Source organism: Electrophorus electricus, chromosome 21, assembly GCF_013358815.1.
Source record: "Electrophorus electricus isolate fEleEle1 chromosome 21, fEleEle1.pri, whole genome shotgun sequence".
NCBI classification, from domain to species: Eukaryota; Metazoa; Chordata; class Actinopteri; order Gymnotiformes; family Gymnotidae; genus Electrophorus; species Electrophorus electricus.
The window spans coordinates 5,271,767-5,287,144 of NC_049555.1; the positions used below are offsets into that span (position 1 = coordinate 5,271,767).

The window sequence follows — 15,378 nt, forward strand, 5'->3', positions numbered from 1 at the left end:
TAGCAAAATAAAACAGCCCCTGATCATCGCTTTATTCCTGGTTTCCGTAATATTGGAAGTGTGATAAAAGATGCGATATATATATATATATATATATATATATATATATATATATATATATATATATATATATATAAATAAATAAAATATATATAAATAAAATATATATATAAATAATATATATATATATATATATATATATATATATTATATATAAAAGATATATATAATATATATATATATATATATATATATATATTCTCTCAAAATTAATTTTTCCCCCAACCTCAATTTATGAATTTTCAGTATTACAACAAACGACAACTAGACAAACTTAACAAATGAAGACACTGCAGGTGAAATAAGTGTCAAATGACTGGAATAAGTCACAAAATAAGTCATTAGAAAATATTGTGTAGCGTCTCCTTGTAAAGAGCTGAGAAAATCATGAACTGTGACAAAATTCACTTTTTTTTAATGACAGACAGGATAAATCGATTAAACATACAGAGCCTAAAGATTCCTGATAAATGACTTTTGGAGCGTCTCATGTTAGTTGTTTATTATGATAAAGGGCGACACTCGTTTTGAATTCTCTTACTGCGTCATCCCCTTCACAAACGGAAGTTACTTCTTGGTGACAAAAAAAACTACACCTCTGGGACACAGGCTATCGCACATTTTATCTCAAATCATAGAACGTCCAGCCCTGCAGTGTGGAGGGAGGGAGGGAGGGAGGGAGGGAGGGAGGGGGGAAATAGATGCACCAAGTAACCCTTTAAGTGTTTTTATTTAAATTTAAATCACATTTGGTCAGCAGCCAACTATAGTGTCAAGCTTGTATTGCATCACCGGAGCAGGAAAGGTTCCATCGCTTTTTACATCCATGAGAAAGGAGAGTCTTTGCAAAAAACAAACAAACAAAACCCAAAAGATAAAAGATTGCACACCAGTGTGCGTCTAACGCACAAAGCTCTTTCCGTAACACTGAGCGATGAGAGTCGCAGGAATGTGAAGAGTCATGGACGCAGAAAAACAGTAACAAAGACATCAAATAAAACATAACTGGGCCTTGTAACTCCCTTCCCTCTAGATCCCTTAACGACATTGCCCACATGTTTAATCCTCATTGATTAAGCAGTTTCCACTACAGTATGACAGATTATAGGGACAAGAACAACTAAGGCATTTTTGGCAGTTTGGCTCTCTCCTTTTCTCTTGCTGCAACATCACACAGAGGTTCCTTCTTTCAGTTCCTCCCCATCCTGCAAAGAGGAGAAAAATATTTGAACATCTGTTTCACACTACAAGTATCCTATAAAAAGCTTGATAAAATATTGCAGGTCATTCACTTTGAAAGAGAACTTCCCTATGGTTAAGAGGATATTCGGTACAAAAGTCAAAAGGTACAACATGAGTGCTACAGCATCATCAGGCCACTGAAACTGTGTTCCTATACATCAAGTGTTCACCTGGCCCTGTAGCTGCTCCTGGAGGGCCTTCACTGCCTCACGCTCTTTGGACAGCTCCTCCTGGGTGCTCCTCAGCAGTCGCTGAAGCGTGGAAGCCGCCTCGCCAAGGTCCTGGGTCAGCCTCGCCTCCTTCTCCAGCTTCTCCTGATCCACACACACACACACACCCTGCTAGGCCCCATTCTACAGCATATTAATGTCAAAGGTGTGGAAGTGGGTCTTTGTGCAGCACAAACCTTCAGTTCTGCAGATGAGCCCTCTCCTGCTGCCTGGAGCTCCACAAGCTGGGCCTCCAGATCCCTCACGCACCTTAGGGCCTGCAAGGGCGAACATGCACACAGACACAAATAAGATTACATTAAACTACACACACACACACACTTCAACTATGGTCGAAAAGGCATCAACCCTGCATATTACTTAATAAACATTCAAGCTATAAACAGATATCCAAATCTTCAAAATCACATCCTCAGCAGGAGGATGTTCAGCATGACGCAGTTACCTGTTCATAGCTATGCTCCATCTGTAGCCGGGCACTCTCCTCCGTCTGCAGTCGGCCTTCTGTCTGCACCAGCTGCTCCTGCGCCTGCCGTGGTGGAGGTCAGAGGTCAAAGGTCAGACAAGGTCATCTTACACTATAATAGACTGACACAGCGACGCTACAGACCACAAAGTGTGTGTGTATAAAAGAGAGAGATTAGAGGTCACCAGACACCTGCGAACAGATCAGTAAAAGCTTAGGCATCCAGGGTCAGCCAACACAAACATGCTTTCAGTCACAAGCATTTCAGCTCTACCCTTCCATACAAGCGCTGTACACACAGCTCTTGGTAACAGAACAGCACAAAGCCCTTCCTAGAAGCTGCTGCTACCCCATATCATGCAGAGCAGATACTGAAACCAACAGATAGTAGGATGTTATACAGCCAGCAAGCATTAGGAAAGGCCACTATGGTTACTAAGTATTCTCCCGCATGCGGACTCTCTCCCCCTCAAAACATAAGCACGCACGCACACGCACACACACACACACACACACACACACACACACACACACACACACACACACACACACAGCTGAGCAGGGCAGTGCCTCAGCCTGACCTGGCTGGGCTGAGTGTCGTCCTGCCTCTGCACGCACTCAGTCGCCTCCTGTAGTTGCTGCCTGACCTGCAATGCACAGGAGTCACTCACACACACAGACCCCGCGCCCCGGTCCACAGACGTGTTCTCTTCAATGCACTCTTGTACTTGGTGACAGTTTGTCAGTTTTACAAACCAAAAATAAGATACGAGATGCTGAAAGGGTGATCTTGGATCAGTGAACCCTTCAGGAATCGCTGCATCTGACATTTAAACAAATTGGTCCCACATCGCACCCACTGAAACATGGCAGCATGGATATTTACTGTGTGTCCAAACAGAGACGTCATCGTGGTTTGGCCGTAGTGCAGTTCTGAAAATGCTTTACTGTGGCATTGCCATATTGCTTCAGATGGCACTTGGCAATTGTGAGCCAAGTTGGCACCTGATGCCTGAAGTTTCTACATGAGACTTACCAATAAGAGTTCAGCATGCTGTTTCTGAGCCTCTGATTGGGCAGACTCCAACTGAGCCTGAGTGGTCGATAACAATATCTTCAGCTAAATGGGAATTAGAAGAGGGAAGAAAGACAGATCATGAAGAAGAAAACAAACATTCTTTAGCCATTCTTTTGTAGACAAAATTCTCATATGCTGATTTAAATCTACAAGTTAAGCACCACCTAGTGGTAGGGTGCATCTTGCAAAGCATCCCAGGGTTTACCTGCTCTACCTCATGAGCGCACGTTTGACTAGAGCTGATGGATTCTAGCTGCTTCTCCAGCTGTGCTTCTAGAAGTACCACCTGCCCCTTCAGCTACAGACGAAAGAGGGTCCCCATCACCACCAGCCATGCAAACACACACACACACTTAAGTGAGTAGGAGTGCGCAGAATGGGTGGGACTATGTAGCATTAGGGCATTTTGTTATGTAGCACCACCTGCTCTGTGCTCTGGTTCTCAACCCTCAGTATCTCTGCTGTCTCCTCCAACAACTTCACCTCAGCCAAGGCCTGGAGGAAGCGCACACATGCACAAAGATGATTACCAAAAACACAGGGAGCTTCTACTGCTGTGTACAGATGCCTGTGTAAGTGTGTGTGTTTGTGGGGACAGTGCTTACTTCGTGCCACTGTCTCTCAGCCTCAGAGACCTGGGACTTCCAGGTGAGCTCTCTTTCTTCAACACTCCTCTGAAGATCCTTCAGTATACTCTCCTACAAACAAACACACACACAAACACAAACACACACAGTCAATGAGTCAGCAAGCCAACGGGTGACTGGGTGTGTCAGGACAGTGCAAGGGGAAATGAGTCAGGGTGTGTGGTCAGAAATACCGTCTGGCTGAGAGTTGCTCTGTACTGTTCACACTGTGCCTGCAGTGCCGTTTGACTCTCTTCTGCCTCCCTTAATTTCTGCAGAGCATCCTGAACAGCAGCAAGTCAACACACTCTCAGAATGTAGAAATGGGAACACTGTGCCTCTAGTGCGAGTGTGTTTTATCTTACTGTTAGCTCTGTGCTGTCTTGCTCCTCAGCTGGCCCCCGCTGGGTCTGTGTAAGTGACTCTTGTGCTTTCTGAATGAATGCCTCCAACCAGTTACTCTGCGCGTGCGCATGCACACACACACACACACACACACACACACACACACACACACACACACACACACACACACACACACACACACACACACACACACACACACACACACACACACACACATCGAACAGGCAGTGATTATGGATGATCATTGAACTTTATTGCAAAGTACACCAGTCAACTACAGGCCAGATGACATTATAAGGAATGTTTAACAACATTATATCTATTCTTAACCTGCTTCCTTGTACCTCTGTCTGGGACTCATTTACCCAGAATCCATCAAAGTATAATTCCTAAAACTTTAGTCCTGTGTGTGAAACATGTCGACACAGTCAGGTGTGGAAGGGAGAGAAGGAAAGCCTCCTGCACCTGTTCCGTTGGAACGGTAACATGTGGAAAGAGGTTCTGGAGGGCATCCTTGATGTCCATCTGAAGAGAGTGTAGTTTCTGTTCGACATCATTCTACACACACCCACACAAACAGTGATTGGTCAAGGAGTGAGCAGAGAGGCATAACGAGGGCAGGTTCGAGTGTGTGTGTTTTCAGACCTGAGATTTCCTCGCCTGGATGAGTCTATCTTCACCAAGTCTCTCTGCTGCAGCAAGAGCTTCTACGGCGGCATAGTTCTTCTCCCGCAGCTCCTGCACGCACACACACAGAAATGCACATGTGCACACGTACACATTGTACACACTGGGTGTGCGGCATCACATTTGTGTAAACTTACATTGCTCTTGGTCCTTGCCTGTTCTGCCTCTTCCCTCAGAGCCTGGAGCTCCTCCTCCAGAGAAATAAGACGTGCGTCTTTCTCCAGGCTTGGGGGGGCGGGGGCAGGGGGATTAGACACAGAAACTTTGACTAACCGGCTTTTATTGGACTAAGCGTGAATAAGCCTCGGTCCTGAGATGGGGTATGTTGTACCTCTCAAACGGCTGCTCCGCTTCCGCCATCTCTGCCTGGGGAAAGAGGGGAAACGCAGGAGAATGAGATCCAGGAAAACCCAACAAGGGAACAAACACCTTTTCGTTTTGTGTGTTGGGAAAATCTACACTGCAGTTGTCACTGCACAAGCAACCACCACCATTACCATTATTGCCATTAACTGCCAATACAAACAGAACCTCAGGTGATTAACGGTTGTTAATGGACAGCGATTAGTCGAGTGGCAGGTGGAGTGAAGGTGTGTCCGTAGGGACTGGCCCTTACTGCAGCCTTCTGCTGATCCAGCTCGTCTCTCAGCTTCTTAAGCTCCGCCTCCCGCTCTGCTGCCCGGCTCTCCCGCTCCGCCAGGCTCGCCTGCAGCTGCTGCACGGAGTTCTCCGTCTGCACGCACACCACACACACACACAAAAAAATCTGTTAGAATATAGTTTCAGTCTACGCTGTCCTTGTAGTTTCCCCAGTCCTGATCCTGCACACCTGAGGAAGGGGCTTGAGACTTTACGGATGATGCGAATTCAACAGGTTAGAAAATAGAAAAGACTAGATTACAATCATCAGGGCAGTGACGAAACCCAACTGTCCTTTCATTCTTTCCTATTTGTGAGCTCAAGAGAGTTATTTCTGAAATATAAAACCACAAGAAAAATCATCCAATACCTCATTCATACTCTCCTTCACCTTGTCTAGTTGTTGTTCAAGAGATGCCACCAAGTCCTCCTTCTCTTTCAGGCTGAGAGGGGAAGAAAAGGGCACATTCAAATGAGTTCGTGCATTACTGGGATTCCAGCTTCTTTGAGAGAGAACTAGGAGAAGGTGCAAAACCATACAATTGCAAGAGATATGTGAAACTAGAATATGAGCGAGAGAGCGAGCATATATATGAGTGAGGGACCTGTTCTGAAGGAGCTGAAGATCAGCTGTGCTCTGCGCCTCATCCTCCTGTCGCCCTCCCTCTCTGAAACACAGCGAGAGCGTGGGGAAACATGAGGACCTCTCAGCTGGCCACCTCCACCTTAGCCAGCACCGCTGGCCTTGCTAACCACAAACGACTGCAAGCTGCTGCCAGATGGGATCATGCTAACTGGTGAGATTTCATTTATCAGAGGATAAAGTCACCTTTAGCTTCAGTAGGATGTTTTATTCCTCCTTACAGAAAAACAAACGTAAAACAACCGCCTCACCGATTTGGAGTGGGCTCAGGATAAGCAGTTTTTACAGCTTCAAGCTCCTCCCTCAGTTGCTTTAGCTCCACCTCCATTGACATCACCTGCCCCTCCCTCTCTGTCAAACTGAACACAGAAAGCATATCGAATCCAAGTGTACTGATGCCACTGTTATCATCCCAGCTGATTCCAAGCAACTTTGACTCACTTGCATTCACCACAAATATTCCTTTAACAGGATAGAACATGATCTGTTATGATTTAATATGTCATACAATTATTCAGGTTAGCACTATGAGGCTATAATCCTGTACCTTCTCCTCAGCTGCTCTTCAGAGTTATGCCCCTGTAAGGACAAAAACAAGCTTAGATGGTCTTTCCCCCCCCCCACCACAATGTTTTTTTTTTCTGTTTGGATCTTTCCTTTGGCTCATTACCTGTGTCTCAGCCTGCTCTCGAGCCTCTGTTTGCAGGGTAACTTGTTCCTCTAGGTGGATGGGCATGGCCTGCTGTACCTGAGCAAGCTGAGCTTTTAAAGACTCCACCTCTGTACACCTGTCCTTAAGCTCCGCCTCTCTAAGGCACACTTGCTCCTGCAGCTCTATCCGCATGCATGCACACGCACACATGATCATGACAAAAAAAAAAAATCTTGCAGAACGATAAACAGCAGATGCAATTTCATACTGTACTTTGCTTGATTAAACAGAGCTTTATTTCACAGAAAAGGTGTAAACAGTAAAAACCACAGCACAGCTTAGAAGATGGCTCCACCCCTGAAGTATACTGACCACTGAGCTTGCCTGCCTCCTTCTTGGACTGTTCCAGTTGAGACTCTAGGGCAGCGCCGTTGTCCTGCGCCTGGTGTAGTTCTCCCTCGACCCGCTCCAGTTTTTGCTGCAGGGTATGCTCTGTCTCCACACGCGCTGCCTATACATGCAGGAGGACGAGCCCGTGGGCACGCACACATGCACAAAAACAAAGAATCAATGTTTCTGTCACTTGCACAGCATTGACAGACATTGCAAAAGTACCTGCCAAGCTAATCCTAGAGGTTCGGAGCACCAGATGAGACCAAAACTAGACAAGAGTGGCCAAGATGAAGGTCCCGCGTAACCCAGAGGTCGTGACCCCAAAGGGTCAGACCGCAGCACTCACCTTCGCCTGGGTCAGCTGCTCCTCCACGACGGCCACCTTGGCCTCCAGTGCCTTCCTGCGTTCCTCCTCAGCATGCAGGGTCTCCGCACGCTCATTCGCCTCCCGGCTGAGCCGCACGCAGTCCTGACGCAGCTTTGCCAGCTCTGCGTTCTGCCTGCAAGTGTAAAGAGAACATGTAAAGAGGTGGCAACGCCACCACTTACACTAGTCACTAAGGCAATTACAATAGTGTAGACTATAAAAGGCAGCGGCAGATCAAAGACGGCTTTAAGTAGCCTTCAGCAGTTAAAAGGCTTGATTTTGAACAGTTCCTTTAATGATGAAAAGCACAGTGACATTCCTTCGGCCAACCACATGGTGATTGGTGTTATCTCCCGCTTTCATCAATGCTAAGACGTAAACAGACATGGGTCATCAGTAAAAGCCTAGTGTGGTGCCTGTGTGTGTTAGTCTATAGACATACCAGAAGTGGTAGTGGTTGTGTGGTTTGTGCTTGTTGAGGCACAAACCCACACAACCGAAGACTTGGGGTCTGGCCCACCGTCTTGTCTTTAAATCACTCAACTCTGCATGGCTGCTGTCCTATCTGATTGTCTACATGAGTGTACACACATGCATATCCGCTCTTAGCCAATACACAGCTTCAAAAGGTGTGCGTACCTGCTCTCTGCCAAGCTGGTGGCTTGGTTCAGGGCATCTCTAAGGATGGTGTTCTCCTGCTGGAGTCGGGCCAGCTGGGCATTGGGGCCATTCTCTAGCTGCTCCTGTAAGCTCTGGATCTGTTACACACACACACACACACACACACACACACACAGTTGAGAGACGCTGATAAGACCAGTGACGTGGATATCGGCGTTTGTGATATCACAAGCAAATATGCAGTTAGCACACAAACGCCATAAGGATGTGGACCTGTGAGCCCTGACCTTGCTGTTGAGCTGCTGAGTCTGGGCGGTGTGCTCATCATATGAGGCCTTCATTCTGGCATGCAAGGCAACCATCTCCTGCTCACGAGCACTCAGCTCCGAGCTCAGCCTCGTCTCCACCGACGCCGTCTTGCTCTTCTCACCGCTCAGCTCCTGCGGGACAGAACAGGACACAACGGGCACCCCGGTGACGCTCCACACAGAACACGCGATAAACTCCAACCTGGCACCTCCATCAGGAGACAGGCCATTATGCTGTAATGCAAGGTGAAGCCAGACAGGCTACTTCCTGCCACAACAGGAAATGCAGTGCCAGTCTGATTTGGACAATCACGTGCAGCTGTGTAAACTGTGCGTGCACACACCTTGGTGAGCTCGCGCAGGCGAGTCTTAGCTGCAGCTGCGTTCTCCTGTTCGGCAGACAGGAGTTTCCCCTTCTCCTCCAACTGCTTCTTCAGAGCTGCCAAGGGGTCACCTTTCTGCGATGCCTATGTGAAAAGAGTGAGAGTGCGCAGGTGCAAGAGTGAGTGAGAAAGCACCAGACAGCCAGAACAATGTAACTGTACAAACAGATATGAGCATCAGTCAGAGAAAACCTGTTGCAAAATTGCTGGCTATATTAATCTAGGAAATCTCAGACATGAGCACTGCACACACATGATGAGGCTACTGACAAAACAAGAGAGTGAAAAGGAGAAAACTGGATGGCTACAAAAGAAACTGAAGTAGAAAGCAGGAGTGAGCGTGTGTGGCATCATACCAGCTGCCAGGTGTCAGCTCCTGCTTTGTCGCCAACGATCTCCAGAAGTTTCTGTGTCTCTGATTCACTGAACACCGAGTTACTAAGAGTGGCAACCAGTGTCTTAAATGGCAACAGAAGGGGCACTTCTGCCACATCCTCAGCAACTGCTGCAGACAGACCAGAAAACAGTCATTTTAATTTTTAAACAAACATCACATACTTCAACAATTAAGCCAAACTTTACTTGTAAACATTACTCTCACTCTGTCATGCAACCTGTTCAAGAATACATCAGGTTTATTAGCTTTTGTCTTATCTGTAGGGTGAGGTTACGTTAAGGCTTTATAAATCAACACATCATTCCAAAATGTTATCATAGCTACTTAAAATGGAAAGCAACTATGGAATTTAGCATTACATAAGCAAATTCATGACAACTGGTTCATGCTGGTTTTCATTTTATCCTGAGCTGTAACCTGGTAGAACATACCTGCATCCACCTTCTTCTTGGACTTTTTCCTGGAAGTACTTTCAGATTTGGGCTCCTCTGCTTTTGCAAGAGCTACAGGCATCGGGGCAATCTCAGCACCTACCGGCTCCTTAGAAACCTTAGGAGATTGTCCCTTAATCTTAACATTTGGCTCTTTTGCAACCCTAGTGACCGATTCCTTGGAAGCCTTCACGATAGATTCCTTAGCAACAGGCTCTTTGGAAACCTTAGCTGCTGTTTCCTTTGAGACATGCTCCTTGGCAACCTTAGTGGCAGATTCCTTTGCAACAGGTTCCTTGGCAGCCTTTGCAGCCAATTCCTTGGTGACGGTTTCCTTGGCAGCCTTTGAGACAAGTTCCTTGGTAACTTTAGCAGCTGGCTCCTTCACAATCTTTGAAGCAGCTTCCTTAACAACCTTTGCAGCCTTAGCACCTGGCTCCTTAGGGACAGGTTCCTTGGCAACCTTAGCACCTGGCTCCTTAGGGACAGGTTCCTTGGCAACCTTAGCACCTGGCTCCTTAGGGACAGGTTCCTTGGCAACCTTAGCACCTGGCTCCTTAGGGACAGGTTCCTTGGCAACCTTAGCACCTGGCTCCTTAGGGACAGGTTCCTTGGCAACCTTAGCACCTGGCTCCTTGGCAACCTTAGCACCTGGCTCCTTGGCAACCTTAGCACCTGGCTCCTTGGCAACCTTAGCACCTGGCTCCTTGGCAACCTTAGCACCAGGCTCCTTAGGGACAGGTTCCTTGGCAACCTTAGCACCTGGCTCCTTGGCAACCTTAGCACCTGGCTCCTTGGCAACCTTAGCACCTGGCTCCTTGGCAACCTTAGCACCTGGCTCCTTGGCAACCTTAGCACCTGGCTCCTTGGCAACCTTAGCACCTGGCTCCTTAGGGACAGGTCCCTTGGCTACTTTAGAGACTGGCTCCTTAGTGATGTTTTCTGCAACAATCTGCAATGGCTTAGCAGGGGCTGGATCAACCTTTGCCACCTTCCTCTTCTTCTTCTCCCTTGGGGAAGGTGCAGATGGAGCTGGTACAGCAGCAGCCTTAGTTGGTGCAACATAACACACTGCCACTTCATCAGCTTTGGGTTCTGGAACCACTAGTTTGGGGACAGCTGTGGCCTCGGCTACAGGAACAGGCTCAGGGACAGCCACGGATTCCGGTTCCGATTCTGGTTCTGGTTCGCTGGTCTCTGAACCTGGTTCAGGACCAGAGTCATGCATCTCATGTTCTGGAAGCTTCCCGTTGGGTTTTTCCTCCTTCTTCTTGGCTTTGCCTTTCTTCTCCAAAGCCTTTTTCTTCTTGTCCCCACGCAGGGGTTGGGTCTTAGCCAGTTCACGCCTTTGGTTAGCTAGAGCCTCTTCATATGATGTCTCTTTCATGGACAGAGTGGAGACCAGAGCAATGCCAATGGCCGAAACCACCATGAAGCCACTGAACACTACAATTCCCAGAGTCTGAGGGTCATACACATCCATCTTTGTTTAGTCCTGTCCACCACTGATCCTGCTTCTGCAACAAGACAAATAGAATACCATTAGAATACCATTCTGAGACTCCCAATGAGGTAACTAACAAACTGATTGAAATGAAAAAAAAAAACCTAACATTAATTTAAACTCATTATGATTTACCTGATTTAAACAAACGAAACTACTCTGCAGCCTCTCTCTTAATATAAGCCGATCAATTGCATTCAAAGTTCAGCAAGCTATGTTACACAGATACTAGCAACAGCTATGATCTGATGGAACAATTTACACTTAGTGTACCTGTACCACAATTTTAATAAAACTCAAAGTTCTTTGAACTAAGTGAGGATTCTGATTGTCATTCTAAAATTCATAATTTTTGGCTATTCTGTTGGGGGCACAAATATCATTCCACACCAATGCAGTTTCTACTCCACCCCTCCGCAGACTCCGTGTCATAAGGGTGTACTAGCAGTAGCACAATAACACCCTGTTCCACACACAGCAATGGAATATGTGCACTAGATGGAGTTTTCTGAATGGAACATCTTGAGGCCCAACCAAGGACCCATAGAGACTTGCCTGTGCACACGTGTACATCAGCACACGCACACAGGGCCTCAGGTGAATGGAAAATGCTGACTAGTCTTAAAGAACACTTTTTAAAAAATTCATGCAATCTTGCTCTCACTCACAAAATTACTACAACACTCAAGAAACTAATATATATCTCAATCTCCAAGAGCAAAGATGGCATGCAGGCAGAAGTCTTAAACTAGCCATCTTTATCAAAATCATCACTATGATGATGTGCTTACAGAGCCATTAACACACCAACAACTTGAAATTCAACTCGAATCCAAATCCTATGAAACCTATGCCATCATTCAGGAGCTTACTGACCAAATATTACATAAGCCAAATTGCTTGCACACTTTTCTAAAATTCAGCTGTTTCTTACAGCACAGCAGGATCATTAAGCATGAATGAAAACCAGGGGCCAGTTCACCTGACATTATAAAGCAGCCTTCTTTATCTATAGCTTTTGTTTTCAGCCAGGTTAGTATTTCAAAGTGACATATTCCTTTAAAGTTCTGCATGCTCAGTCTGAACAGGGATGATTAAAGGTCTATAAAAATAAATTAAAATTCAATCATTCTTCGGTTTATCCTATGATCGGGCCCACCTGTTTATATTGGTCGGACTACACTCCATTTGTAGAGCGCCATAATTGGACAAATTAACCCCATAATTGCTGTAGCAATACATTTGGGGAATTAATATTTTCAAATGAATTCTGTCTCACTTGGGTTTGGATTCATCCATAGATGCACAATCCATCCATTAATTCATCTTCGTTACTGACGTGCTTTTGATCATGCGCGAGCGCAGGCGTGCACAAGGCGCCCACGCACTCACACCACCACATTCGTGCTCTAGATCTTTAGTTGAACACTGACACACATGTAAGCAGACGTTCTTTTGGTCCCTTAAAATGGTACGACTGTTGGTTTGGAGCCAAAAATGCGTCACTGTCCAAACGCGTAAGTACAGCGCTGTGCTGGACTACAGTCAGCCGCCCCGTTTCCTCGTCATACATCCTATTTAGGTAATATCGTTATATCCGCCAGGGGTGCAGATCGAAACTTGCACTAAAGTTCGTCGCGGATCAATTCATTCCCGTACTTCAGAGTGCAAGGCGCGTCTCGTAGACAGGGACACAGCGCCGTCCCAGACGCCGACCCATTTAGGGATCCATGATGTTACATAACATCAGTAACTCTAGCAGTCAACTCACCGGCACACGTTATTCAAACTTACTTTGTGGGGCCATTTTAGTAGCGCTAGAGTATTTTATTTTATTTTGTATATTTCTATATAAATTATTTACGCGGCCTTCCCAGAGGTAACTAAGCACAGAAGAACGGTGTACGACGTTGATTACAGCTGCACTTTTTCCGCTACCATAACCTCTACTGAATTGTGTCTACACCATATGAGCAAGCTCTTCGATTTAAGCCAAGCTAGAAAATAACGGAATACATGGATCAAATTTAATTCACGGCGTGAAAAAGCCATTTCTAAAAAGTAATTCCGAAAAGGTTTATTCATGCATTCTCAACGTCTCTTTTTTAAGACTTCTATTCAAAGTTGCTCAGTAATTACTTGCCGATGAAAGCGAATTCCAGATAGTGAAACGTGTACAAAAGTATGTAACGTTAAATACTCTGTCTGGTACTTCATCGAAGTAAGCCACGTTATTGACGACTGACCTTAAATAAAGCCTGTGCAGTAAAAATGAGCACCGTTTTACTGACGGTAACAAACGTACAGCTTGAGCCACATCATCTTTAAACTGTTTAACGTTTTCAGTCTCGCTTGATCGCTCGGTAATAACGAAATAGAAGTTTAAACTCAGTTTAGCGCCACAGATGCGAGTTATTTTTCACAGACTTAAAACAATACGGTCATCACGGAGTGGAGATCATTTAATTTATTTAGGAAAGTGGGGGAAATTGGTGAATCACATTCCCAGCACAACATTCAAACGTTCAGCCATCCATCCCAAGTACAACCAAGTTTTTAAACATTGTTTCAAAAGATCTGAACAAGGCAACATTGTTGTAACACGGACACGCGGATTAAACTAAGGCACTTGCAATCAAAATCTATAATCACCGGAAAGTTTAGTCACAAAAAGGAGTATTTAAAATGCGAGTCTTACCCAACGTCCAAATTTTCAGTGATTCGGAATAGCCGCTGACTGGAGTCGTGGCACTTTCTGTGAGCTGACAAAGCTCCCGCCTGTTGGCCAAATACCAAGATCCTACAAGAGGTGTCATTGGACGAAGAAACATCAATCACCGCCCATTTAGCCAACCGCTTTAACAAAAGTCCGCTCAAGCATGCGGCCAAAAAAAAAAGGGGGGCGTCGTGGCTCAATGAATGGGGTTTGTAGTCCAAAGTCACATTTGCCGGAATGTCCGAATTATTTGAGCACATTGCTGAGTGTTTTTGTTTTTTTGTTTTTTTTGGAGGGGGGGAACCAAAAAAAAAAAAAAATTAAATAAGTATGGAATTTACAGTTGTAGCGTCTTGTTTCAGAGTCATGTCATTTGCATAGCACATTGACACACTTAAGAAAAAAAAATGCAAAAATGCTTATTTCAATACCACCATAAAACGTAGATTAGACATATACACATGAGCTACGTTAGACGTCGAGAACAGATGTTCACACCACTTCCTTATTCGCTCCAAGGTGTACTAATGACTCGTCATCACTTTAGGAGTAAGGGGTCGTTGGCCTTTCCTCCCCGCCCCTCGAATTCTCCACCATTCGGATTCCCCAAGAGTACCTCTCTCTCTCTCTCTCTCTCTCTCTCTCTCTCTCTCTCTCTCTCTCTCTCTCTCTCTCTCTCTCTCTCTCTCTCACACACACACACACACACAAAACCGGACACCTGACATTTACCGATATCCGCGACACGGGTTTGTTTGCTTCCTAAACGTTAGACCAAACACCGTTTGCTATGAGGAGATTGTAAATACAGGATCGTCTGCAGGTTAATCATTTTCAGCTGTTCACATGTAGTCAGTCCTTCTGAGAGTGAGAGTGAATGCAGGTCACTCACTGAGGGAACAAGAGTCACTGGAGAATATGAATTGCATGAGGATGTTAGCAAGTGAGGAAATGAATTGCAGTTAAATTTTATTACGTTAAATGTGATCAATGTTGCATTTTTTTTTTTACAATGCATAATGTCACAAAGCAGCTTCACTGAAATGTTGTTACAGACCCCTTATAAGCCCTTATTGAGAAAAGGCAGAAGCAAAGAGAATGCCACCTTCCTCTGGGTGACAAATATGATATTTACAAAACTAGGGGGAAAGAGGCACTGTCACTCTGACCAATGTCAAAGATAAGCAGCCAATGTCAAAGATAAGCAGCCAATGAGTGGGGGTCACGTTCTGCAGTCCTTTTAACTTTGTTAGACATTACTACAGTTATAGGGATCTGAAAGTCATAGATGAGACTGAGCTCCAGAGGATTGGAATCTGAAGTACTTGTGGAAGGTGATCGCAATGCAGGCAGGGACTCCGGCAGTTCTGTGACGGTTTAACTACAAACAAAGCAGAAGGAAGCACAGGTGTGAGTGCACGCTGAGACATAGGAACCCCTGAGTCCACACTGAGACATAGGAACCCCTGAGTCCACACTGAGACATAGGAACCCCTGAGTCCACACTGAGACATAGGAACCCCTGAGTCCACACTGAGACATAGGAACCCCTGAGTCCACACTGAGACA

The 15,378-nt window shown here is 45.6% G+C and overlaps 1 protein-coding gene across 9 annotated transcripts; it reads right to left on the reverse strand.

The window, feature by feature from the left end:
* Nucleotides 1-732: 732 nt before the first annotated feature.
* On the reverse strand, nt 733-13,884 carry rrbp1b (ribosome binding protein 1b). Of its 9 annotated transcripts, none has more exons than XM_035521118.1 (30): nt 13,792-13,884; nt 10,305-11,106; nt 9,590-10,208; nt 9,118-9,266; nt 8,723-8,845; nt 8,358-8,510; nt 8,089-8,207; nt 7,429-7,582; nt 7,062-7,200; nt 6,708-6,871; nt 6,585-6,616; nt 6,289-6,396; nt 6,000-6,062; nt 5,765-5,837; nt 5,372-5,488; nt 5,087-5,121; nt 4,893-4,980; nt 4,714-4,806; nt 4,534-4,626; nt 4,068-4,163; nt 3,897-3,986; nt 3,682-3,774; nt 3,500-3,571; nt 3,282-3,374; nt 3,035-3,118; nt 2,580-2,645; nt 1,978-2,061; nt 1,709-1,789; nt 1,473-1,616; nt 733-1,265 (listed from the first exon to the last, which is right to left on the reverse strand). In XM_035521118.1, the coding sequence occupies exons 2-30, from the start codon at nt 11,070-11,072 to the stop codon at nt 1,230-1,232; spliced, it is 4,029 nt and encodes a 1,342-aa protein (XP_035377011.1). In that variant the 5' UTR covers nt 11,073-11,106; nt 13,792-13,884; the 3' UTR covers nt 733-1,229. The 9 variants fall into 9 exon arrangements, with proteins under 9 accessions (XP_035377011.1, XP_035377010.1, XP_035377007.1 ...); XM_035521117.1 differs by having other exon boundaries at nt 9,590-10,177; nt 10,265-11,106; XM_035521114.1 differs by having other exon boundaries at nt 9,590-10,177; nt 10,241-11,106.
* Between the last annotated feature and the right edge of the window lie 1,494 nt (nt 13,885-15,378).

Excerpts from the sequence above, each read along its gene's own strand:
- rrbp1b (XM_035521110.1), bottom strand. The coding sequence starts at position 11,072 with ATGGATGTGTATGACCCTCAGACTCTGGGAATTGTAGTGTTCAGTGGC. Across the intron at positions 4,807-4,892 it reads AGGCAAGGACCAAGAGCAAT|GAGCTGCGGGAGAAGAACTA; the intron begins GTAAGTTTACAC and ends GTGTGCGTGCAG. Across the intron at positions 4,164-4,533 it reads TTACCGTTCCAACGGAACAG|AGTAACTGGTTGGAGGCATT; the intron begins GTGCAGGAGGCT and ends GCGCACGCGCAG.